The sequence below is a fragment of the Condylura cristata genome, unplaced genomic scaffold, assembly GCF_000260355.1.
Source record: "Condylura cristata isolate star-nosed mole 26May11 unplaced genomic scaffold, ConCri1.0 scaffold00027, whole genome shotgun sequence".
In the NCBI taxonomy this organism is placed as follows: domain Eukaryota; kingdom Metazoa; phylum Chordata; class Mammalia; order Eulipotyphla; family Talpidae; genus Condylura; species Condylura cristata.
Window position 1 is genome coordinate 18211026 of NW_004567128.1, and position 27002 is coordinate 18238027.

The window sequence follows — 27002 nt, forward strand, 5'->3', positions numbered from 1 at the left end:
TTTTTTTTTAATTGTTCCTGTCATTCAGCTGCAAAAGATAGGATCTTGGGAGGAAATTGTTTAAGTACAATTTTATTGATTTATAATACTATATAAATTTGGGACTACAACTCCACACCTACCTCTGTGTGTATAAGCCTCACCTCACCCACCAACGAAGTTCTAGTGTCATTTCCACTATGAGGTTGACCTTGTGTAAAAATCTGAAATAAAAGCCACAAAATGTTTTATATTAAATGAACATATTATATTAAGCTGTGTTTTCTAAACAATTTATATATATATATATATATATATATTTATTTATTTATTTATTTATTTAATAAAAGAAAATAGGAATTCAAGAAGCCGACTAAGGTTCTACACAGCAGAAAAGACACAAAGTCAAACCACATCAGTGAAACCACTTTTATTTTTATTATTTCCACATAGATAACTTCATGTCAACTACAAAAAATCATAAAATGAAGAACTGATTGTGAACCTGCAAACTCAAAACCACTGGAGTGATAAACAGATTTCCCCAGAAGACTGTTAAAAAAATCAGAATACCATGAATTCATATTTAAGTAGTAAACATGTCATATATTTTAAAATAAATATAGAACAGCAATAGAGAAACAAATAGCATAAACAGCATGAAGTATATTTTATTTTTTTAAGACAGATGAAATTTCTAGGCACAGTTTTAGGCATTAAAGAGGACACAGAGGCATAGGTGAGTGTGCACTGATCTGTACAAAAATACAGTCTGAATAAATTACATTGCTAGCCATACAATTAGACGTCACCAGTCAGTTCGTTGCATGTTTAATAATGTACAGGTACATGCTAATCCATAGATACCGTTTATATTTCAAACACATAGGTCTCTCTATATTTATGTCTTTAAAATTTACATGTTAAACTTACAAAAAGCTAAAGAGTTGTGCAAGAAACCCGATAACTAGCCCTGCTGAGTACTTTATGCTATTTATGTGTGTGTATATATAGCTTTCTAAGGTAAATGATGGATTCAAATAAACCTAAAGCTGCAAATTCATAATGTTAATGTAAGTGAAAAACTCATTTGTGTTTTATTTTGACAGACAAAACAGTATTTCAGATGAGCAACAACTTTCAAGTTGTACTGAGCTTATTAGCAATGAAACACCTTCAAATATTAGTGACGGTGGAAATATAGCATAGGGCTCTTCATTAAGAAGGAGAAAAAGTTACATAAGAAATCCACTTTTGAGCAAACTGCAAATATGGGTCTTGGCCTATAACACTGTCTGTCACTTACTAAGACTCAAGATGTGATATCAGTTAACTGCACACTGCGTCCTCCATTACAACTAAGAAAAGTGCCTCAGAGATGTCAGCACCAAAGTACTGTTCTTCCATTACCCGGAATAAAGAGACTCACTCAACAGTGAGAATGTTTAGTAGCCGATATCCCTATTGAACAAATACCGCATTTGTTCAATACCGTGTTTCTCATGCTGCCTCTGACAATATGCAAAATTAAATGCAAGACAGTCTGGCCCAGATATTACTATTTATCAAGAAAACTGCTTCAAAAGTCTATAATACTAATATCTTTCTGAAAAATGTCCACTCAAGTATCTTATGATTCAAGGTAGAATCATACTTTCATAAAGGTTTCTCTCTAGGATGCATTAAATCACCTTTGTCATTGCTAAAATAAAAATAAGCCTGGTTTTTCAAATTTACTTTGTGATTCTATAGAAAAGTCACAAGCTTTTTTTAAAAAGCATTTGAATAACAAAATAGTTTTTTTTTTCCCTGTTGTTTTTGGCAACAGTTCTTAAGATAAGCTGGAATTAGAACTCTGCTTTGAAAAGTAAAGCAAATTACTAAATGCTATTGAGGTGGTCCTTCTTTTAATGGATTCTGCAATACAATGGAATACAGTTTACTCGCTTTAAATGATTTTTCCAATGCTTCTTTCTGCAAGAGGGCCAAAACCAGGACATAACTGCTTTAACGCCTTCATTAACAAAAATAACTATTTATAACTTTTATATTAGAACTGTATATTTGATATAAAAATATGTTTAAAATTAAGCTATCCAAATTTGTATATTAAACAGGATTAACGTAAGTTTGCAGTGAGATTAATTGCAAACTTACTCCCTATTACTGGTATTTCCTTCCATTTGAACAGTCAACAAATAATTCCCATATCATAAATCCATCATAATTGTGAGTACATGTTAGTTAGCCCATTAGTTAATTTCAGAGGACCAGGTGATAACCAGATGATTTCTACTCCTCTATTGAGACATTTAGACATTTATATAAATCTATCACTATATTCCTTTATTTTTTAATGAAGACATTTAAAATACTTGGGGAAAAAAAGCAGCCTTCTATTTAATGAATTTTAAACAAAATTATCACCCTAATTGCTACTCTCTTTTGATCTACAGTGCTTACAGAGGAATCATTAATTTTCAGATTAACACCATTTCATTTTTTTTTTCTTATGCAATTCTATTAAAACTTTCCAGTTAAACAGTGGAAAACATAGAGCAAAGCTTTAAAGGATATGTACTTTTGTATGGTAAATAAGTGTGAATACCAGTCTAAGTCTCTTAACAACATGTACAAGATTAGTGTTCAAATCACTTCACTAGCGCAAATATTAGTTTTATGTGTAATAGGCAAATGCATATGTAGGGCTAGGAAACAACTTATTACAATTTATACTAATGGTTCACCTTCTATAAAAATATTTAAGCTTGTTACATATGCACAATTGTTTGCTGTAATGTTTGGTAAATGAATTAAAGGGTAGTTAGGACAAATGCAACTCATGCATATTTCTCTCTAGTTGCCCCAGGGGAAGTAGAAACTCAATTTTTCCTCATTCTAGATATGGCTGAGACAATTTCTGACCACATAATGAAAAGCACATGTATCCACATCTTGACTCCCTTCCCAGGGAGATGCTGATTGCCAAAGCATAACCTCCCATTAAAATAAGTACTCTTGAAGGTGGAATATGTACCATTAACCAGTTACATTCAGAACTCCCATTAGATGCTGAAGGGCAGTTCACTTTTCAAGAGATCACTCAAGTAAACAACCAACAGCCAATGTAGTCATTGGTTGGGATAAGCAGCGATAAGCCTCTGACAGTGGAATCCTTGTCAGCACAAAGGAACTTCTAAATGTTGCTTATGCCAGCTGCTCCCCTGCAGGCAATAGGAGATTCAGGCATTTCTCATTCCAACTAGTTTCTCACAATGGTTGCTGTCATATAGACCCTTCACTTGTCAAGAAAAATGACACAAACATATTGGAAGTTGGCAGCATTTGCCTATATCTAATCAGCTCTCTTAATTTGTGCAGGTCCCTAAAATGGATGTAAAAGCTGGTTATGATGTTGACAGCCAAAAGGCAAAAGATATTAAAATCAACTGAGCAAACTGCTTTATGCTCCACAAGTGTTTTAGAAAACAGTGAGTTAGAAAAAAGATGCAGACGTAATCCTTTTGTTGGATGGTTGTTTCTTTCTCGATTTGACACTACTGGTTCTAGTAGTAGTCTTCATAGTTCTTAGGGTTCAGGCAATAAAGGATGGCACCCCCAAATGAAAATATAGTTGCACCCCAGGCCAGGCCATAACCCCAATTGAACTCATGGTAAATTTTCAAGCTCACAGTTTCAATGAACTTGATTGGATAAAGGACCAGACTGCAAACCTGTAAAACAACTGAAAGCAAAGCATAATTAGAAAAATGTTACAGCAAATAGAATATAGAAATACACATGTTTAATCAACTAAACATAAAAGTCAACAAGTTGAAACAATGTTTATTCTAGATGGCACACTTTAAAATAGTAGTACTTCCTTAATACCATTTCACAATAAGAATTACTTTATTAATAGCTAGAAAATCAGTATAATAGTTTGGGGAAATGATTTACACAACATAATAACCTATGTAAGTGCACAAAATAGTGATTCTTACTTTATAAACACATAAGTAATCACTGCTATTGTGGTAAGTAGAACTTATTAAGCTAAAACTGCTCAACTATACAAAATCTGTGAGTAGTACCCCAAGATTTGTGCCTCCAAATACCATTTACGACTACTGTTACTTACTCTACACCATCTCATTCAGTGCAGTTTGAGTAAGTGCTACCTGATGTCTTTGTTTACATTACTCTGATAAAAAATATATATATTATTTTCCTCATTTGAATCATTACCTATTACTAAATGGGGGTGTCAAGTCACCTTTGTCAAGAAGCCACCCCCAGTTATGTCCTTTCTGTCAGATAAGCATGACATTTGTATGTTTATTCCTTACTTTCAAAAAGGAGTTAAGTCAATGAAGGCATGGGAGATAATGATAGCTACACAAAATATAGCTCTTAGTTCTTAGTTAAATCTTAGTTCACAGTCAGGGATTAGAGGGGAAATGTGATGATTCACATCTAATACAATAAGACAAACCAATTAATCAAGAAAAGGAAAAGCTTTTTTTTAACATCTAAAATTAAATTTATTTAATTTATTTATCCTGTGGATATTTTTATATATGATTACACAAGAGATGTCTTCCATTCAAAATCATGACTTCCTATTGACTCAACTATGTTATAATTGCTCATTCATTTGTGTTCTGCCTACACTACAATGGTGGACTTAACTAGCTATGAGGGAAATCATACGGACCGTAAAGTCAGAAGTATTTACTGTCTGGCCCTTTATGAAAAGTTTGTCAACCCCTGATATATGCAATTTATTTATTATTTAACTCATCTTAAAGAAAAAAAACTATAAATTCCTAAAGTGCCACAACAATAATGTGAAAAATTAAGGAGCAAGAGGTAAGAATAAATTTTGATATATTATTTTTTAAAAGAAGTAAGATGGACAATGTGTTTAATTAAACTAGAATTTTGTGCTATAAAACCCATCCTCATCTATTTGCCGTTACCTATAAAAGATCACTATTACTAACTAATATGATTAATGTTCCTAGGCAGTCAACATAATAGTGAGTTATCTCATTCATAAAACTAAAGAACTAAAGAAAATTCATGAAGGCACAATTCTTTAAAACCATAGCTTCTGTCAGGCTCTGACAAGGGATGGGGGAATGTCAAATGGAGTCAGAGAATTCTAGACATTTTTGCTAATTAGCTCAACTACTATGGGCTTTCACTGGCCTGATGTATTTGCACATTACTAGTGAAAGCAAATGAACAGAACCTTAAAAGGAAAATGTGCTAACATCCAAAGTACAAATCATACTTTGTTATACTTTAAGAATCTCCAAAAATATTTTAAGTCATTAAGACAATTGACAGCAACATTATATAGCCTATATTTCATGTATTTCCGACTAATAAATACTAAATATGTATTGATTAAAAGAATCAACTCATTTTGCTTACTGAGGACAGCACTGAGGTACTTTTAATGTTTTCAATGTCTTAAAATTGAGAAGCAGTCAATTACTATTAATCATGAATTAACAGGGGAGAAAATTCCAAAGGTAATAAATAGATGAGTATTTTTTTTTTTAAAGGCACTTCTCCTTAGGTCTCTATACTCTTGATCACTAGTCAAATTATCACCGATCCTGCCAGGATATGTTTGAACTATCAGTCTGCATTAAGAATAGTAACTTGACTTATTCTTTCAACACATTAATTCATCCAGTAAGTATCTTTGAACGTGTCCAAAGTGATACAGCTTGGTAACAAAAGATGCTAGTAGCCTCATGACAGAAAATCCATCAGCAAGTGAAACAGTTGGGCTGACAAGAAATAAGACAAAGAGATGCAGGCTACTCTTCTATGGAGAGTTGAGAAAGACATCTCAGAAGAAATCATTTGAACACAGAACTAAAAACTAGAAGGGCTACAGAGAGGTGGATATGATCGACTAGTAGCCCAGTAGGTAGAAGGTACAGGCAGGGTGAAGCCCCTGCAGTAGGAGCACACTGGGTGTGCTGGGACATCAGAAGTTTCGCTATGATCACACTAGAGAGTAAGGCATGAGAGGAGAAGGGAAAGTCAGCCAGCTGTCTACGGATAGCCATGAGGTGGTCTGGATTTTATCCTAAGCATCATGGACAACGGCAAGGAGTGCGAACAGACAAACAGTAACTGATCTATACTATACTATAATGGATTATACTACTACTTTTGTGAACCAGCTGATTTATAAAAAGAGGTGCTTATCTAGACTGCTTTTACTATTCACACCACTGCTTTATTCAGCAAATATTTGGCTTCCATATCACGATACAGTATGATTTCCCTCTAGTAGACTCCACTGGCATATTCTCCTGAACAGCTTTCTTATGGTGGTAGCCAGATGAAAATCACCCTAAAACACTTCATGCCTCTGAATTAGTTTACTTTCTTTGGGATCATGGAGAAAATTTCATTCAAATAGCAAAACTGAAGGGGAAAAAAAAAAAGATAATCCTACATTTGAAAACAATGTTTCACTCTCAAAAAATACACAGATGCAGGCAAAAATGCCTCCTTGCAACCAACCAACCTGTGTATTTCTGTTTTCCCACCTATCCATGAAACGTTTTAGGTGCTGCCTATGGTTTACTCTATGCTCCACCTCGGAAGCAACAGATGTAAGTTGTATGGCATTTTAGAAGTTGAAGAACACTTGGGATTCATTTTCTTCTGCTTCCCACTTTTTAAAAAGAGGAAACAAAACTACCAACCATAAAATCATGTGGCTAGAAGCATGAAAATAACTTAGTGGTACTAATTTCTTTGTTTTTTTCTAGGTTTTCTTACGTCAATATTTTTCAGTGTTGAAATATTTTGTATTTTCTTCTATGGGAACATTTCAATATTTCAAAGGTCTTCGGCACTCACTGTGTTTTAACTGAAAGGGTTAAGATAGGGCATGACTCTTGTCTTTTGATATCTCATATTCTCTCTCTCTATATATATATGTATGTATGTATGTATGTATGTATGATGTACGGTAGCAGTAGAGGCAGGCTCACTTAGAATTCATTCATTACCAGTTTACTGAGCGCTACTCTACGCTATTCCAATATTCCAAGCAGCAATCTGGCCCAGAGAAAGGAGGACTTCAGAAAAGCACCATCTGACTGGTTCATGATAATTGAACTGAACTCAGAAAAGCAAGATGAAGAGAGCTCTAGGAAGTTTGCACAGAATTTAGAGGTGTGCCATAAAAGATTCACATGGGTGGAATGAAGGACACAGTCACAGGGAAAGTTTGGATGAGACGACAAAAGGGTTAGCACGACCATAAAACTAAGAGATCTTGCTTTTTATAGGGAGACATCTCAGAGTCCTAACCGTACTCTCTCATGCACACCACTGTAGTACATATCAGCTTCACTTCTGCTTGTTGCCATGTATTTTTCTTTGCCTGAATTTCCCCTCTCCACTAAAGCTCCTTCTTCTGGCTGTGGAACAGGCCTGATGATCTGAGAAACACTGCTGTCTCCCTAATAGACCTGACCAAGAGCCCTGCCTCTCACAATTTGGTATATAAATACCCCAGAGTTCCTTAATCCTTCCAATGAGATAATGCTGAGCTGTGTGCTCTACATTGGTTTTCAAATTTTTCCAGGAAGATTAAGCTCTAGCCACTTACAGTGACAACTGGCATGTTAATGTATTCTTTACTGGCTGCCTTCCCTTCCCTGCCTCTCTTTTCATACCCCTTCTTTTACTGCCCAGATTAAGTACTTGCACTGGATTCCAACTCTCAAGTTCCGCCTCTGGGGAGACAAAAAGGACAAACGACAAGATCAGGTTTGTATTTCAAAACTCCACCTCATGTATTTGTGTCTGAGACGACTAAATGGACAGGAGACAGGAGGCCAGACCCCTAGGAAGTTAGTCAGTGCATGAAAACCTCTGTGCAGTGCTGACTGAGGTGATGTCAGTGGAAAAGAGTAGCTAGGGAATGTAAAGATCACAAAAGAAAAAAAAAAACAACTGGATTCTAATGAAGGAGTCACAAAGACATTTAAAGTCAGAAGCTAGCACAGGAAAATAAAACCACGTAGAAGAAGATCAAATTTGGGAACTGAGCTATGTTCCACTCAAGGAACAGCTGTACCCTCAACTAAAGTAAGTCTGACGGCAGATGAAAAGAAGCTGCTTGAAAGACACAATTGATAGAACTTATCAGTAAAGTCCCTAAATATTGAATTTACTTACATAAAGAAAATGATAATTTGGAGAATAAAAATATCTGCTGATGAAGGACTAATATGAAACTATTTTTCTTTTTTATGAATTTAAGGGATAACTCCTAAAAATAGTAGTACACAGGAAATTAACTATTGGCAATGATATTATAAACTGTTCTAGCCAAAGAGGAGTCTGATAATGACACATGGAAAGTAATTGAAATCTGAAGATCTGTGAATAGAAGAACTCCTTGAGTATGAAATCTAAGTTAGACATTGATTTTTCTGTCAAAATCTAGACTGAAAAGAAAATACTTCCAACCTTCTACAGTGACTTTTAAAATGGTGAGGAAAACTGTAAAACACAAGCTTCTAGTCACAGAGAGCTCATAGATGGAAAGTAATTGCAGGATCCTGAAAAAAAATGTCACTGTTTTGCATCAACAAACATTTATTGAAGGATTTTTGGAGATACAACAGAAAGAAAACATCTTTAATAATATAATATGTGAGGATTCCGTTACTAAAAATATCTGAATTAGAAGGGATTTAAGAATTTTCTGCAATTTGTGTCCAGGACCTTGGAGGAAAAAAAAAAAAAAAGAATCTAAGTCTCAGTGGGAAATAAAGAGACAAGCAAAGCCAGACAATAAGAGGATCCAAAGAGCTGCACCCCTCTAATTTCACTGTCTTTACTTAGAATCAGATGCCAGTTGTCAGAATCTCTTTCTTCATTATCTGTCACTGCTGGTTACTGACCAAGCAATATGCTGTAGTAAATTGACTGGACACATGGACAGCTTTTCACGATGTGTTACGGTTCAGTCATGCTGCACTGACCAGTTTGTGGTGTATAGTGTATCTCAAGTTGTTGTTGACTTCCTTTAGCTGTTGCTCCCAGAGAAGAAGTAGCTGGTGTTACAGGATGAATTCTAACTGCAATACAGTTAGCCATTGTACAAAATTCAAGGCTGATTCTGCTCTTGCTTTTCTATGTGTTAAATATATCCACGTAGAGATGACTCATGAATCCCGACTTGGGTTTTCAATTCAGATAGATGACCTGATTTTAAACCTACACTTTGTAACTTACTAGCTGGGTAATACCCCTGGAAAATTTTCTGAGTCTGATTTTTCATTGATAATATGAGGGAAATAAATAGCTAATTTAAATAGTGGCAGTGACACTATGAACTGTTCTACACAAAGAGCAGTTTGATAATGGAAAGTAATATGGGATCTGAAGTTCTATGAAGAGAAGAATCTTTGGCTTCTAAAATTTTAAGATTGTATGGTTAAGTGTCTACCATGGTAAAACAAGTTAAGTGCTCAGTTAGTTACTGGTGATTATAAACAACAGCTTATTCTCTAGATAACTGGGACCAGTGAGTGAGAGTTGTAGGTCACGGGACAATGTTTTGGAAGGGCGACAGAGACAGCTAGCTGTTAGACCCTGCAACTGTTCAAGTATGTAACACGCCCACCCAATGAGCTCAGAGAAAAATAGAAGATAAAAAGACCTTTAAAATCTGGTTGATTGTCTTTAACAGACTTAATCATTAGCTTTTAGTAAAAACCCTCGAGTACAAGTTGTCTTAACACTGACCTACTATAAAAGCTTAAATTACTTTTGGGGCTGCTTTGGTCTTTGTTTTGTGGTCACATGAAACTCAATGCTTCATACATTGCAGAGAAATGACTTAAAAAAAAAAATAAACTGGGTGTCAATGGGGAAGAAATTAGAGAAAGGTAAAGAAACTGAACTACAATTAGTTGTTGGCATTCCTACTATTCCCCATCAGATTAGAAGCTACCTACCTTTGTCATCTTTCCATCAGTTATTCAACATCTGTTTTTTTTTAAAGATTTATTTATTTATACATATAGAACTAGGGTACAGGCCAGAGGTGCAGGGGTAGTGAAAGGATTCACCAGAGACAGCGTGGGGAGCAGAACAGGCAGACTGATGAAGTACACTGCTGAGGGGAGCAGCGGGCGGGTCAGGAGAGGTCCGCTGCGCCATGTGGTCACCTCCGGGGCAGGGATGGAACTCATGCGGAAGTGGCTTTAGCTTCTTAGTGCTGTACTTTAACCCGTTGCACCACCAGGGAGGGCGTTCAACATCTATTTTTTGAGTGCCTCCGTGTACCAGGTCTAGCATATGGTACTGAATTAGTTCTGCAGTCCCAGCTGGGAACTTTCCAAGTGGCAGTGCCACGTTTGTTTGGACAAGCCTCAGTACAAGAAAGAACATTTCTTCACTGAGATAGATATGTTCTGTGTGAGTGAATGCTAATCTTGATAAAATCTGGAGAAGGTATTTTTAAGAAGAGAAGGGAAATGCAGACCATTTTCAAGTTAACCAGGGGAATAAAATAGGGAAATTACCCAAATACTAATTTATAAAGATTCACTAAACTGAATCACAAGTGAGACAAGCCAATCACCCAAATGTATGTTTACCCAACCATTGTTGTTCCAAAGTAGACAGATTTTACAACTTTGTTAATGTTATACCCAAATCAGTAATAGATTATTATACATAATATGAGTATCTTTTCCAGAAATCAGCTACAGGTATCTCTTTAATGGCTTCTGTATATAGGGAACAGAAATCTTTTTATGAAATGTTTTCACATAAACAGTTAGGTTTTATAGTTTATATGCAAAGTGAACACTGAACTAACACTAAACTTTTTTTTAAAGCTTCTGTAAGCATCATGTCCAACGAGAATAAGTTCAATTAAGTCTCAGTGCATGTATATATTTTAAAAGTAGCAATTAATATTCATTTTCAGAGTCAGCAGGTAGAATAGCACCATATGAATATTGCTGAAGGGATTCCTTTCATTATTTTACAACTTACCAATATTTGTAGCAGCCAGAATCAAAACAAGATCTTTATTTTAACCAAGCCCGTTTACCTTTAACTAACATTCATCTATGTTTTCTAGTACCTCTGCTATTTATTTTCACAAATTTCGTTATACTTGGAAAACATATTTACCTTAAGAAAAAAACCAGGCATTTCCAGTTATTTTTCTAGGCATGTTTAAATAGGTACAATAAACAATGGATTGCTTTATAGATTTGCATATTCTAATATGCAGTAAATTAAAGGCTAAATGAGACAGTTATTAGGTAGTACAATAATTCTGGATATTTAGAGGGAAAAGTTCAACTTTAGGATTTTAGGAAGTGCATCTTCCTAAAATCAGAAATACCTGAGTATTATAAAAATTATTCAAAGCACCGTTTTTTTTTAAAATGGTATATAATTTCATAAAAATTCATCAAAAAACCTATTACAAGTATTATCTAATCTCTGTTAATGAATCTTAGCTGCAAAGGCAAACATAACTAAAATACCTAAACTATTTTATTCTACAAATATAAAAGGAGCCATAGTACATTCCTGAACAAAAAACTGGAGATAAATGTCAATCTTCATGTACTGATTCACGACAGACATTTAATGACACATGAAATCAACAAAATGTTATAGTCACAGCCTAAAACTTCAAACTATATTTTGTAGTAGTGTTTCCTGTTCTGTTAGAAGGTTATATGTGGGGCTATTAGTCAGTTTTGCAGTGTCTAAAAATGTTCAGTCTGTAATAGGCACCCAATAAACAGGTGAATAAATGAAGGATTCAGTAAGCAGCATGGGGTTCAGTAGCCTCCCAGCCCTAGGTAAGCCAGAAACTACTTGAGCAAGTCACGTAAAGACACTGGAGTTAGATATCCTTCTAGATTCTCTCAGCCCTTGGATTTTCTTCATGGGTAGAAAATGAACACAAACAGCAGGGGGCAGCAGAACTCTTCTGATTTTGTATTTTTAGCTCAAACTACAACATGGACAAGTTTCATCTATTCCCATCTTTAAACAGCTTTTAAAAATCCATCTAACAGTCTGGATGGTTCTGTCAGTATCTTCATTAATGACAGTCACAGGGGCTTATTTTGCAGTCTTCAAATCAGCTATGACTGACAGAGAAAATGGAAGGCACCAATAGAATATTTCAGTTGTAGCCAAAGAGAACAATATACCCAAGGATATTCTTACAAACGAAAACTAAGTTCCTATCGCATAATGCATTGTGTATTTAAGACCCTTTTCTAAATTGCTCCCTAGCTTTTAGTAAAACTTGCAGTTTTATCCTGGTTGATATTTAGTAAAACTTGCAGTTTTACCTTGGCTGTACGTTATAGAATGTTTAAATTGATACATATGCATATGACCTCATACAACTGAATTCTCTAATGGTTCTAGTTATACATCATGGGTTTTCAATATAACTACATTTATTGTCAAACACTTATTTTAGACCTTTCGAGGACACAAGCATTGTTTTTTTTTTTTTTTTTTCAGGTAATTTCAGAAAAAAAATGTTGCTTTCAGATCACCATGGGAGCAGTAAAAGAAAGAGGAAAAAGAAAACTAAGTGTGAACAAATAGAATTGGTACATACATACATCCGCTGCAAATCCAAAGGTGACAGCCCAAAACTATTTTTCATTCATGTTTTAGTTAGAAATTTAGAAATTGCCACTGTGTTCTGAGAAATGCTTACCACACTGAAAAGAGATATGATAAACCCTTAGCCAATTTACCTTCAAAATATAACAAATGGGTCTCAATTTGTATGTAATGCAGTAACCACATACAGCTTCTGCAGAAGGGAGGAGAGTAGAAAGGCTCATGAAACTTTAATACCAGTTTGAAAGTAATGAATATATTTACCTGCTGCAAAAAGCATGACAGCAACAGGTCTGTAGAAGCGCCTTCGAGATCCCACGCAGATAGAAATCAAACCCACCAGGAATGCAATGAGAATTATGGCGGCTCCGCCCAAGAGTAAAGCCAAAGTAGCAATCTGCCAATCTGGAAAGAAAAAAGGCATTGCATTAAGCAGTAAGTCCACAAAGAATCAACAGAGAACTATGCTCAGCAGCCTTCACCTTGCTGCAGCTAAATACATGGGATTTTACCACAAGCTAAGCATTCTCGGGGAATTGAAATGTTTTGCAACAAAAATTACTGTGTCATTCAGAAAAGTCTCCAATGCTTAACTTAGCAGAAAGTTGTCATGCTTTTCTTCCAAGGACACTATTAAGCATTCATGCTAAATTGGTGCCCTCTCCGTGACCTATTTTCATGACTATTATTTAATTTTCCATTGAGCTATAAAGTTCACAAATTGCAGTATAGAACATGCAGTACTTGATGAATTATACACCATCCAGATTAAGAATGCATTATATGTCTGTCACCCTAAGGTTCCCTCGGGCTCCCTCCTACCCCGGATACTGAGGGACATCTATCACTAGCGATTATTTTTGTCAGGTCTTAAACTTTAATATCAGTCAACCCTTGTGTGTGTGGCTTTTATGTCTCTGGTATTCATCCATGTTGCTGTGTGAGGCAATAGTGCATTCTATTGCTCATTGCTGCCCTAGTCCCCTAAATTCTGACTTGCCTTTCTGCCTGTCCTCATCACTAAAACAACACTCCCAGCAAACTGGTATCAGGAGGATTTGGTGCTGGTTATTTTCCCTCCTCGCTTTCATTCCATTTTAGTCATACTGTTGAATTTACTTCCACAGAGAGCCAGAATCACCTCTAAATGGCTGTTTGGCTCCCCCCCCATTCTTACACAGAAACAGCAAGCATACACTGATACTTACTATGCGCCAGCCTCTGGGCACAGACACTTTAAAAGGCTCCCAGACCCTAGTGAACCATAAACCTCTCTGAAATACACTTGTCATTTCTGATAGACACACAGAAAGAGTATGGACAGAAAATTAACCCAATTTCCACTCTCTCGGAAGGAAAAGGTACACTATCCTAAAATTTTCTTATTTTACTTATTCTTGTATATCCCAACTTCAAGCATCCTCTTCCACATCCTCGTCACCCTAAAAATTCTGCATGTATAACTGGCACCGAACTAGAATTTGCACTGCAATCAGGAAACAAACAATGGAAAAACTGAACAAATCCACACTTCTTAAAATAAAAAATAAATCACAAGACAACGAAAAGGTTTTTTTTATGCCATTAATTGTAACAAAGTCTTAAAATGTCAAACAAAAGTATACCTAGCTTTCAACTACAGTTTAAAAGGATAGCCACACTCTGACTACCTCATTCCTAACAGCATGCTGTTTTGAATGATAAAACCAAAAACATAATCCTTACATTTGGAAATCTCTAAATCTTTGAAAAAGTTTGTACACAGCACAATGATATTGCACTTTAACAGAAATCCTTCTGAAAACCGGAGAATTGAAATTTCTCAATAATATATCAAATTTTCATTGTATTAAAGTGTCTGGACTACAGGAAACATAATAAAACCTATCCAGCCAGCCATCCAGTTCCTGGAGAGTTTAAGAGTCTGTACTGAAAACTTTCTAGCTGGACACCTATTACTTCTAGCAACTTCCACCAAATTATTTTAATAAAAATATTGAAAGTATCAAAATTATTTAAATCAAGGTACATACAACTAACCACACACGTTTTAAAATCTTAAAACAAAAATGCAAGATAGTTTGTTCCTAATAAGCTCTTTTGCAAATATGCACAAAATGCTACACATCTACTCCCACTTGAACCCAAAATAACAGGGATTAAGTTCAGTCACTTTTCTCTAAATATCCCCAAAGAACAGCTAAAATACGTATGTGTATTTGCATAAAGATAGGCTCAATGGAAAGAAAACAAACAAAAAACATGGTAAACTTTCCCTGAAAAGGGTAAGACAGTAAGTATTTGTCTTTGTGGGTGATGGTCTCTTGCAGCTACTCAACTCTGCTATGTATGTGAAACTGCCACAGACAACAGGTAAACAAATGACTATAGCTGTGTCGTAGTAACACTTCATCTACAAAAACAGGTAGCGGGCTGTTGTTGACTCTTTACCTGCTGACTGGTGGCTCCTTTGTATTCTTTACATATGATTTCCAAGTGCTGAACATTTTTCCAGGTAAAGGATTCTTTAATAATGATTTCACAGTGAGTCCACTTTACAAATGACTAACACAGGAGTGCAAAGTGATGCTTATTCCAATATCGCAAAAGAAAACTGCAGACAATCCTCACCTCACATACTGTTAAATTTCCTTAACAAAATTATACTGTATTTCATATGGAAAGCCAATAAATGGCAATAGATGCCACCAGGAGAATAAGTTATTAAAAGGAACTAAACCTAATTGAGAAGGGAACCTCTTCTAGCACAGGAAATAGTTCTAAAAAGGAGATAACACAACTCGTTCTGATTTTCCTCTAAATGGCCAGCCTAGATTTATTTTGAGTACTGAAGTTGTCGCTAATGAAACGGTAATTTACACATAAAAAGGGGAGCTGCCACTATCACCACCCTTGTGCTATTCCGCTCTCCTCTGTGTGCCACAACCAAGAAAAGCCGTTTTTCTTTATTTTCCAAGAGCAGAGCAGAAATAGGTCATGTCTGCCACTATCCTGGCCAGGAGCTGGGCTTTGACTGAAATATTGAGGACCTATCTTCTCTCTGGTGGATGGTGCCACATTTTGGAATTATTGCCACATCATTTGGAATAATTCACTCAGGTATACTGCCCAGGATCAAAGTTTTAACTTGCTGAGCAGTCAAAGTTGATTCTGGAAGTTGATAACCTGGTTAGAAGATGCTGCCGTGGTCAAGGAGATCTGGGGCACTCCCCAACGTTCAGCTGGATGTTAGGGTGTGCCTTACAGGTGAACTTAAGCCAGGGACTGTGTAAAATGGTCTGTTACTGTTTTTCTTAATAACAAGTCCAAGATACAGGGAATAAAAAAAAAAAGTGCAAATACTCTTATAGATACCATTAAAATAATGGATTGGGCTCCACGTTTACACAGATAGAAATTCCCATCTCTATCAAATGTAAATTTAAAAAGGATATATGTGTGTGTGTACCTCTATATAGTTGTATATTATGGGACCTGGACAATTGTGCTTTAGTACAGTAAATGACTGCAGACTTTCTCTCTACATCATCTTCCATCAGAAAGTTTGTATGCTGCAATGCTAGCTCACATTCAGTATTTACAAAATAAATTAAAATGTCATAAAATTTTGAATTTTCAATCTGTTTCTTTAAAAAATTACATTTTGATTTCTCATAATTGGATAAATTCAGTAACAATTTTTGTCCTCTAATTATAGTCCTCACAGTATTCAGTCAGATGGAGTTTTAAGTCCTAGATTCCTTTGTGCTAGTTTTGCACATTTCTATAAATGATGCACTGGCATTGTAGTAGAGCTGGGAATATAAAGCAGCTCTGCAGAACATCAGTGACCGTGGTGCTGCTTTACAAACTGCAGTGCTCTGCACAATTAAAAGTGATCATTGTTCAAAGTCAGGTCAGCTGACTTGAAATCTGAGTTCAGTTTCTAAGACCAAGAAAACAAGCAATAATCAGTAATGAGAAAATAATGTAAGTCCTTGGTCCATAAACTGGTTAAGCATGCGAAAGAGTTGGGTAGAAAGTTTTGGACCTAGAAATCAAACCTGAAAAGTGGATGACATACTAGGAGTTCAGTTCTACTTAAAAGTATTTTGGCAAAATTGAAAACAACACACTGGAGGATTGGGAACTGTACCTATGGACGCTGAGGCTCAAGTTAAAGTATTTGCTCCTATACTTGTGCACCCCCTAATGGAGAAGAAAAAAAAGGGTGCGAGGAATTTATAAGAATGAAAATGCGTATGTTATAGTTTCCCTGCAGTTACAGAGTAAAAATTGGGCAGTACTTAAGTGATAATAGCAAGTGCAATATTAACATGCATCTCAGGAACTAAATTCAAGTCCTCTTTCAAGGTATTTTTACTAGCTGATGTCAGTTTCCAATGCCCATAAATGCTTTAGTATTCTGCAGAATCGTGCTGACTTACTTTAACAGTCTAATACATGAGACTAGTCTGAAATTGCCACTGCTTTATGAAAATTCTATGGGCCATATTATAACTGCCAAATTGAAGAATTCGCATTCCCTTAGGGATTTCATGGTCAAAATTTACTTCTGATTTCAGGAAAGGCAAAAATCTGCATAATGATACATTTTCCATAATTTTCAGCCAAGGTCAACGCACCACAAAAATGCCTAATGGTTTCTTCTACCCATCCAATTTCAAAAGCTTCAACTTGTCAAAAACAAGCTAATTTATTTATCTCTATGTTTATATGCTGAGATTACTTCTACTGTATGTAAATCCCTGAGCACACAATTGCAACTTTTCCTAGGAAATTAGATATAATTAGAAAGTGATAAAGAACCCAATTTTAACCTTATAAATTCAACTCCCACCGTTTGGGTGGGTACTATTTTCCTAAACATACTCTAATGTCTTAATGCATGATTCTCACTTTTTTGTAATTCTCATCGCAAATTAAAATATTGATTTGTAATAACTTGTATAATCACATTCAGATTTACCAGAGAGGCACTTATATTTTCATCTTTGATTTCTCCAAAATTATATTAATCAAAATGATATCCATAAACTCAATCAAAATTATTCATAATTCAACCGACAAGAGTGCTCTTACTTATCATCTTGACACAGCCATTCCTAAGTGCACCCCAATTTCTCTCTAAATCCACCCCTATGAACTGGATTATTCTCATTCATCCCCAGCAAGTACTCCATTCTTCTAAACACTTTTATTTACTTGGAGTATATGTTTATAGTCAAACACTTACCTTCATTTTAGTTATATTGATGAGAACTCAAGAAAGCTACCTCAGTATTGCCAACTCCTTCGCTCCTCAGGAACTGGAAATATGGCAATGGTTAATACTTGTATAGGGAAATAAAGCTCAATTATAGGAAAAGAAAAATTTCAAATCTATACTCCCCACGATTTCCATCTTTTCACTGAAGACTGTGTCTTTCCCTCACTAGCTCACTTTGGCAGAAAGTGCGTCTTTTAATTGTTTTACTAAGTATTCAGATTTTGTTTTGGGGAAAGGGGGGTGGGAGAGAGAAGCAACAAGGAGGAAAGGAAGCACAAGGAACTAAGGCGGTGGTGGCATATGGGGGACTGGATGGCAGCTGTCCTATGACAATGATACCTGATGGGGAAAACCCTAATGTCAACACAATTAAAAGAATAATTTTTTTTTTAAAGAATGAGATTAAAACTAGGTCTTTCTGAAGAGAATGAGATTAAAACTAGGTCTTTCTGAAGTCGGGTAGGAAGGTATAACCTCACAGATGCAAAATGAACCAATGTGTTACGGTTGTGTTGTGTAAAAGGAAGGTAACTATAGACTAACAGCTGAACTATTTCCTGTAGTATCAAATGATAAACTGAACTTTTTAAAGGCAGTCAGCATGTGGCAAATGAAGTGGAAAAATGAAACCATTATTGAGGGAGCTTAAACTTTGTTTTCTTGGCTAAGTTGTATTTTGACCTAAATCCATCAGTGTTGCATTAATTTTCCACTCCTCTATGAAACACAGACACAAAGACAGCCAAAAGAAGAATTCTAATTCTAAGTTCAATAATTAAAATGATCACTTTTTCACACAACTAGTATCAACAATAACACTCTTCATGTGCAAATATTTAAAGCAAACACTGATGTGTCTGTTTATAAAAGAAAAAACAACACAGACCCTTCTTGCAGGGTGCTGCACAAAGTAAAGTGGATGATTAGAGAAATACCTATTTTATAGATTACCCATATTAACCAAGCTGGCAACATTTTTTACAGACCTACTCTTTTGTCTACTCATGGATTAAGAAATGTGGTCAAAGTACATCGTCAACCTGGTATGGAGCAAGAAAATGACCCCAAGCAATCATCTACTTAAGTGATGCAACAGTTCTGTGACCAAAATGCAGGTCAATTCTGCCAAAACTCTGGAAAACTCCAGGTGTCCAAAAGTACCACACAGGTAAGTGAAATTCACACTGACAGTTTTGTTCATGCTTTTGAGTTGTTCTCTGTTGGTGTTAGAAAAATGCATATTCTTTTTTCCTTTAATAGACATAGGACAACACTTCAGTTGCTTTACATAATTCTACCTTGGGAAATTTGGTGGAGATGCAATTCATCATCTAAATACCATAACATGCCCCCCTCCCCAGATAAAACCACTGTATTAGTGTTTAACAAAGAGCCCTGTACTATGGAATGTTTCACTGTTGTAGTATACAGACAGCTTTCTCTAGCATTTGATGGTAAGTGACTTATCTAAATGATATTTCTCAATAGTAATTTCTAATCGTATTTCCATAAAGTTGGGCTCAGTTTAACACTGATCATTGATTTTCCCGCACTTTTTGGGTTACAGTTAGGAATATGTGCTTATTTGGAAAAGCAGAAGGAACCCCACGCCAGGACTAGGAGTATATGACAGGCCTTTCAGCAACTAAAACATTTGTGTGATGGGTTTAGGGTAGCTAACAGTAATCAGTGTGCCAACCATGATTGGTATTGACATCCCAGTAGAAAATATGGAGGGTAAAATTGGCAAGCCAGTATCCCTGCCAGTTCCCTGTTGGTGATTTTCTTTAGCTGAGACCCTTGTTTTACTCTTCTACAGAAACTAAACTTCTATTTTCTCCTTTAGAATGTTTTGTGTATTTATATTATTTCATTAATCTGCTTTAAAAGAAAGTTATTCACCTTACTCTCAACACCTGGCACAGTGCCTGGTACACAGACTGACTAGTTGACTTTGTACCAGGATAATGCTTCCTTCTTCCCAGGAAATCAATGACTATGTTTCATTGGAATTCAACTCCTTGGGTACATGTGAGACAGTAGAAAGGAGGGCAGAGGTCAGTTCTCTTTAAGTCGCCCAATGGTATGAGAAACAGTCTGCAGATTTCACTTACAAAGTGCTAAAGTTGTATTTTGATGAACATTTGGCTTATGGAACTTAGAACATTGCAGCACTAGAACCCCTTAGATGAAAGTCTGAATTGTTTTGTGGGTGTGCCTTTTTAAGCAGGGTTCCTATTTTCTATTTTTTAACATTGTTTCGCCTATAGACATAATTTGAAAAGACAGTTATCAATATGTGTGACATTATCTAGATATACCAGTCATTAAACTTTCATTTTAAATCTCTTAAGTGATAATAAGCACAAATCTAGATCTACTAGATGTTTTTCCCGCTTCTTGAGAACATACCAGTCATTAAACTTTCATTTTAAATCTCTTAAGTGATAATACGCACAAATCTAGATCTACTAGATGTTTTTCCTGCTTCTTGAGAACCACGGAGGCCTCATTTTTGTAGGTGTTTGCTATGCTCTATTTTTTAACAGGAGTCTAGGGTGCCCAAGCCAAGACTAGAATAGAACAGAAAATTGATGATCTACTAGTGTCTCAAAATCCCACACAAATACAGAAGCAAAAAGGGTAAGGAAAGGTGTCCTTGTCTAAGGTTCAAGGGAAATGATCCAATACCTAGAAAAGTCTGGTAAGATTTAACTCTTAGTAACTTTGACTTGTGAGGATGAAATTCTGCTTAGGAAAAAAATCAGTCTCTTTTAATAAATAAGTGTACCTTTATTTAACAAAACCAGACTGCAGTAAGTTGATCTAATGAAATTAATATTGATTTGATCAAGAAACTTCCATCAGCTGTGTAGGATGACTTTAGTAGTCTTTTCTACTCTGCATTAAATGTAGATTCTGCATTTAACATATGGGCAATGTAAGGAGAAGATTGTTTTGTTTTGTTTTTAAGATTTATTTATTTGTGCATACAGAACTGGGGTACAGGCCAGAGGCTCAGGGGCGGTGAGAGCCTTCACCAGAGACAGAATGGGGAGCCGAACAGGCAGATCGACGAAGTATACTGCTGAGGGGAGCAGCGGGCAGGTCAGGAGAGGTCTGCCACACCATGTGGTCACCTCCGGGGCAGGCAGGAATGGAACTCATGCGGAAGTGGCTTTAGCTCTCAGTGCTGTGCTTTAACCCGCTGGGCCACCAGGGAGGGCCCGAGAATAATGTTTTTAAATAAAGAAAAAAACAAGAAACAACTGCAAGTCTGATATCTTTCTAGCATCATAAAACATGGCCTTTGTCCAGAATTTTAATGTTTCAGTGTTCATGTACACAGGATATCATCAGACACACTTAAAACTTTCTTGATAAATATTTCTACACATAAGTAGCAGACTATAATCCAAATTCTTTATCAGCTTGAGTTTGGTCATATTATTGTAAATCACACCGTCATAAGTGGAAAAAATTCTCTGAGAACAGCACAGGTTCTTGAGTCCACCTGATCCCAATTCTAATATAAGTGCTCATACAAGTGACCAATTATTAAAGCCATGTGTTGGCTCAGGGCAGTTTTCACCCTAGCCAAACATCATATAATCAATTCAAAGTTTTTCTTAATTAGTAACTTGTGAATGTAATATATTTTTTAAATTTGCATTATTTTTTATTGAGGTAATGTTAGTTTACAACATGGTATGTGATTTAGGGGTGTAGATTCATTCCACTTTGATTCCTCTTATGGAGAGCAACTATGCAGTTGTCTTTGATCTTGGGAGAAAATAAAGAATGTAGATTTGCAGCTAGACTGCTATGTCAAAGTAGATGTTGCCAACCAATGTGGACCAACAACATCTCTCCTACAAGCTCTAACAATCTGACCTCCACTGTACCACCAAGATATCAACTCCAATTCTCCCTGGAATCAGGGTTGACTTAGGGCGCCTTTGTGATTTCCCAGGCTAGTTCAGACTGAGCCTGGTTCTGCAGGCTCTGCAGAATACCATTCATCGGGTAAGAAGTTCAGCTATCCAGAGACCACAATGCTAGAAAGGAAAGGTCTGTTCCAGCTGAGCACTGTCTTTCAGGCATCCCCACCAAGGTGTCAAAACCATGAATGCAGCCATCCGGAAGAGGACCCTGCAATGCAACATGTTCCAAACTCTACTCATTTAAGTACCTGTCAGCTCTGGACCCAGACATCCTGGAGCAGAGACAAATCATCTTCATTAAAGCCCTATATGAATTCCTAACCCACAGAAGTCATGTGTATAATAAAACGATTGTTATTTTACACGGCAACCTTTTGGGGTTGTTTCCTAGCATGACTAACTGGAATACTCTTGGTAAAAGCCTTTCTCTACCATTGACTGAGAACTTAATAAGCTTACTAAAATTCCTGGTTTCTTTCATAATAATGGGGGTAACATTAATTACTATGTTTATAATGACACTGGGAAGCAAGCACTTTCCTGCATATACTCTTCAAGACAAATAATTTGAAAACATTAAGTTGTATGAGGTCATATTACTGGTAGGTGGCAATGTTCAGGGAACTTGGAATACAAGGCCACACGTATTCCCCACAACATCACTCTGCCCTCCTACAGGATTATATGGTACTTGAGCACTATTCATTAGAAGTGTGTTAGAGTATTTAGGTACTTTACTTCAGGGACTTATATTGAAATATCTACAGTCCTTTTCACTATATATCTTGTAGCATTGGATATGTCTATGGCCTCACTAAGTAGTCTTACTATTAAACACATTGAACTTGAGGAAATACCTAAAATGTATTCCTGACAGCAGGCAAAATCTACTGTTTTGTTTTGAAGTGTTTTATGAAAGGCCAGGTTTTTCACATGCCCATCAAATCCCCCAGCTGACAAAAAATGACCTAACTGGCTCCCTGGAAATTATCATCTTTCTATAAAAGCAGGTAAAAGAAGAAATATATCTGCCTACAAATTAAAATGTCCTTTGTAAAAGTTATTTTGGAGAACCTGAAAATCTTCAGAAATATTAAAAAAAAATGAAGATCTTAGAATAAGTTATACTTGGTTTTCTCTGACTTACAGAGGAAATTTTAGTGCTAAGTGCTATTTCTTTGTTCACTTTCTATCATTCACTTTGTGGAGGTTAAATAAAACTGCATTTGTTCTACTATGCTCTTTTTCAGAAGACGGTATAGCTAGTGACTTCCAGGCTTGCTGAGTTACTTGTAAACATGCACCAATATCAACTCATTTTCAAGCAACAAGCTGAACTTTCCCTGGAACAATGAAATCCCGTTTTCCAATTAAGGTATGGATTCAAAATACTCACAGATGACACAAGTCTGAACTCAGAATCACACTCTCTCAAAATTTCTGCAATTTGCAGGTGATTAGGCTGTTCAGTTTATCCTTAGTAATAGCTAAGACAGGCTTTTGTATGTCTTTTAATGGGTATCTTTATACTGAAGTTAAAAAATAAGCAACATATAAAGCACTCTTAAAAGAACCTCTTATCAACGGAAAATAATAATTTTCACCTGTTACAAGTATACAGCGCACTGCCATTTCAAAATTGCCAGTGCAGCTATTTTTAGGATAGTGCAGCAATGATGTTAACAATGCTCCTTGAAATAGGCACTACTGTTTGATCAAGTAGTTTGTGGATGGAAAAGACAGTCAGATCTATGGCTGAAAAGATGGATAAAAGCACTTGTTAGATCCCCAAATCATTCTTAGTAAAATGTACTCATCTCATCTGGGCCATCTGCAGGTCTTTGCTTTTTTGCTTAGTCAGTGAATCACAGATATCAAAAAAGCAATCTGCTTTATATATAGAATAGCTACATATTTATGAATTTTAAAGAGGAAATATAAGATCACCCTAGAGATTATGTAGCACATTAAGTGTTGACTTTTGGGTGTCTACAATCTGTGTACACTAATCTTATTGGGACTAAGGAGTCTTTTTGTGATATTGCTATGAAACCCTAACAACTATATTCTTAAAAAAAAAAAAGTTATCAGAACTGAATGTGACCAGGCAAAAGTCTAAAATATTACTACTGTTCATAAAATAAAAATTAAGATGTATTCAAAGGTTGCCAAAGCAGTAGTAGGGAAAACAATCCTTAGAAATTCTATGACCAGCAGCCACGTGAGACTACCTAGTCTATTCTAAACTTCTAACAAGCATACTTTAGTGGGGTGTTGTTTTTGCCCTGTATCTACCACAAATGACAGCCAATTAGCTGTTTTCTCATTTGTCTGTATGGAAAAGTTATAGCTGAAGATGAATGTCTACACTGCCCCCCCCCACCCCCCACATACTGAATTGGGACATGGTAGAAAAGCACTATGGCTGAATGACACCCAGAATACTGGTTCTTTCGAGAAGTGCTGACGCAACCTCCAATACACCGGGACACAAAAGGCAAGGTTCTGCTTTTAAAACCCAAACAGGTTATAAGCTGCAAATGATACATTCCTGGTACCAAAATTAAAATGTAGCTTTAAAAATAATGGCTAAGTAAAGTTTCAGTAGAAAATGGGCCTAAGTAGGGCATATTATCGTCAAAAGAAACATTCCTGAAATTTCCCTTTGTAAGTACAAGCTTGCCTCTTCACGGCAGTTTTAATTCTAATTAAGAAAAAGGTTTTTAATTAAGCCCTGAACATCCTGGTGAAGGGCCTTCAGTAAAACTGTCCTTGGTGGTTCCTCCCGCCGTAATTCATTTCAAGAGACAATGAAGTGGATCTTTTAAAATCTGCAGAAAAGACATTTCCCTCCCTTGCTTTCTGCTACTCCACACAGCAAACAGAAAGAGGAAAGCTGCCTGCTCTTTGGAACAAGCAAGAAAAGGATCGCTCCTTTTAATTCAAGCTCCTCGAACCGCCCCCCGCCCCCCATTTCTCCCTTGCAAAAAAACGTTGAGGGATAGAAGCTTCAAGCACCTGGACATTTGGTAAAGTGGGGCGATAGAGTAGTTTTCTCTATTTTATTTCCTTCCCTCTGGCACCTCTCCCACCACTTTAGAGAGGAAAAAAAGGAACAGCTACTACCTAAAGAAAGTCAAGAACTTGTTCCAGATAGCCTCATAGAAAACCATCTCTACTCCCGCCCTCTGTGTCTGCTATCAAACAGTACTTTTTCTAAGATGAAAACGATTTTTTAAGCAAAGGAAACTAAAGCTTATTTTCAGGAACTTATTTAGAAATAAGTGCCAACGTATGAATTTCTGTAAAAGGCTAGTATACCGGGGTTGGGGGGGATCAGAAACTGTACCTGCCTCTGATTTTTTACCTTGCAGAGTGCTGTTACTACAGTATTTGCATTAAGCTGTTGTCCCCCAATTACATAGCCTAGAAGGGGAAGAAAAGCTGAGATAAATGGGTCTGCAGGCAATTAAGGGAAGATTAGCAAACACTGCCTATGGCTTACTCCACAAACTCGAACAGGCTTCTCCCCACTCCTCACATTCCCGGCCAAAAGAAAAAACGATACGGGCCTGAAAAGAAAATGGGAGTGGAAGCTGGTTTCTCCCAACCTTTCTGACAAGTCTTTATGCAATCAGGGGGCTATTATTTCAAGAGACAGAAAAAAGGGGGCAAAGGATTCATGTTGCTAAGGAGACGCCCTGAAGCTGGCATTCCTACATAAATTTCCATTTCTATTGAAGAGTGGAAAGAAAAGATATTTCCTCCAAAGTTTATTTAGATCGCCTGGTTACAGCAGAAAGGCATTTTACCAATTTATTTTATCTTTAGTTGTAAACAACCGACCCAGGAAGAATAAAAGACCTAAATGTTGACCTCCTACTGCCAACTAGTACCCTCCATAGTGAATTAAAGACAACAAAGACAAAAGCTTTCAATGGGAATTTTAAGGTAATGTCAAACAAAAGCCTGTTTTAAACTGAAAATTAAATTTATGGAAGAAATTTAACCAAGTAAACTAATCTCTATTAACAAAAAATAAAGACAAAAGTAAATCAGATTTTTTTTTTTGGGGGGGGGGGCTTTGGTGCTATTTCAACTTTGTTGGAACTTGAGACGTTGCCAATAAAGGTTTATAAATAGTCCCAGAGAAGACATGAAACTGTCAGGAAAGAATTTAATGAGTTTCTCAGGGGTGCGTGCGTGTGTGCGCGCGCGTATGTGTAAAATCAGCAGCAGACCCTCCCCTTTTATTTCTCGCTACACTGACACCAGCAGCTGAGCAGTGATGATTAGCGGGGAACGTGGTTTGCAGCAAAAAAAAAAAAAAAAAAAAAAAAAAATCGAAGTTGGCAGATCTCTGCTAAGGACGTAACTGGGGCATAGAGGAAACAACCGAGGTTCAGGGGGAGAGTAAAGCCCCGGAGTGTGGTAGCCCAGAGACTACCTACTTCTCTACCTCCCACCCCATCCGTCTGCTGCGTCCAGAGCTGGCTGGATGAGCCACAACTTTCTCGGCATCCGTGAGTAGCTGGATGGTGAAGAAAAAGGTCTCGGAGAGAAAGGAGGTATCTGGAGGGGGAGCGGAGGGCAACGCACAACCAACGAGTGTCACCAAAAAAGGAAAGAAAATCAAGCCAGTCTCTCTCCCAACTCTCCACATCCCTCAAAAATGTAAGGAATATAATCCAAACCAGAAAACTCTTTGGCGAAACCCAGAGAAGGTGGGGTAGAACAGGAAAAAAAGAAACGTGGGCACTAAGAGGTAAACTCCGGCAAATTTCTCTTTTGAGAGCGGAGGGAGAAGACGGGAAGATCGACCAGAGAACACACAGCATCACGGTGGAGTTGGGGCGTTTGGCTGGATTTTTAACGGGGGAGTGGAAAGCCTTGCATTTCAAACACAGCCACATGGTTCTCGCCTTAAATGATAACAATCACTGAAAATAGCCTACGTGTTACTCCAGAGCCCGAGTTCTGTCCACGGGAGGAGGGACAGGGCGTGGGACGCCGCATAGGGTCTGGGCACCTAGCGGGGAAGAGGCGGCAGGAGCCGGACGGCCGGCGCAGGGCCGGGTGGAGGGGGCGGGACGGCGCGGGCCCGTCGGGGC

At 36.8% G+C, this 27002-nt stretch overlaps 1 protein-coding gene across 1 annotated transcript in view; it reads right to left on the reverse strand.

Moving 5' to 3' along the window:
- Positions 1 to 394: 394 nt before the first annotated feature.
- The window catches only part of TMEM47 (transmembrane protein 47), a 27982-nt gene continuing 1374 nt past the window's right edge, over positions 395 to 27002 (reverse strand). The window contains exons 2-3 of the mRNA XM_012730249.1: positions 12922 to 13062; positions 395 to 3724 (exon numbers count right to left, since the gene is read on the reverse strand). Coding sequence (XP_012585703.1) covers positions 3546 to 3724; positions 12922 to 13062 — 320 coding nt within the window. The 3' untranslated portion in view covers positions 395 to 3545. The remainder of the gene's footprint in view (positions 3725 to 12921; positions 13063 to 27002) is intronic.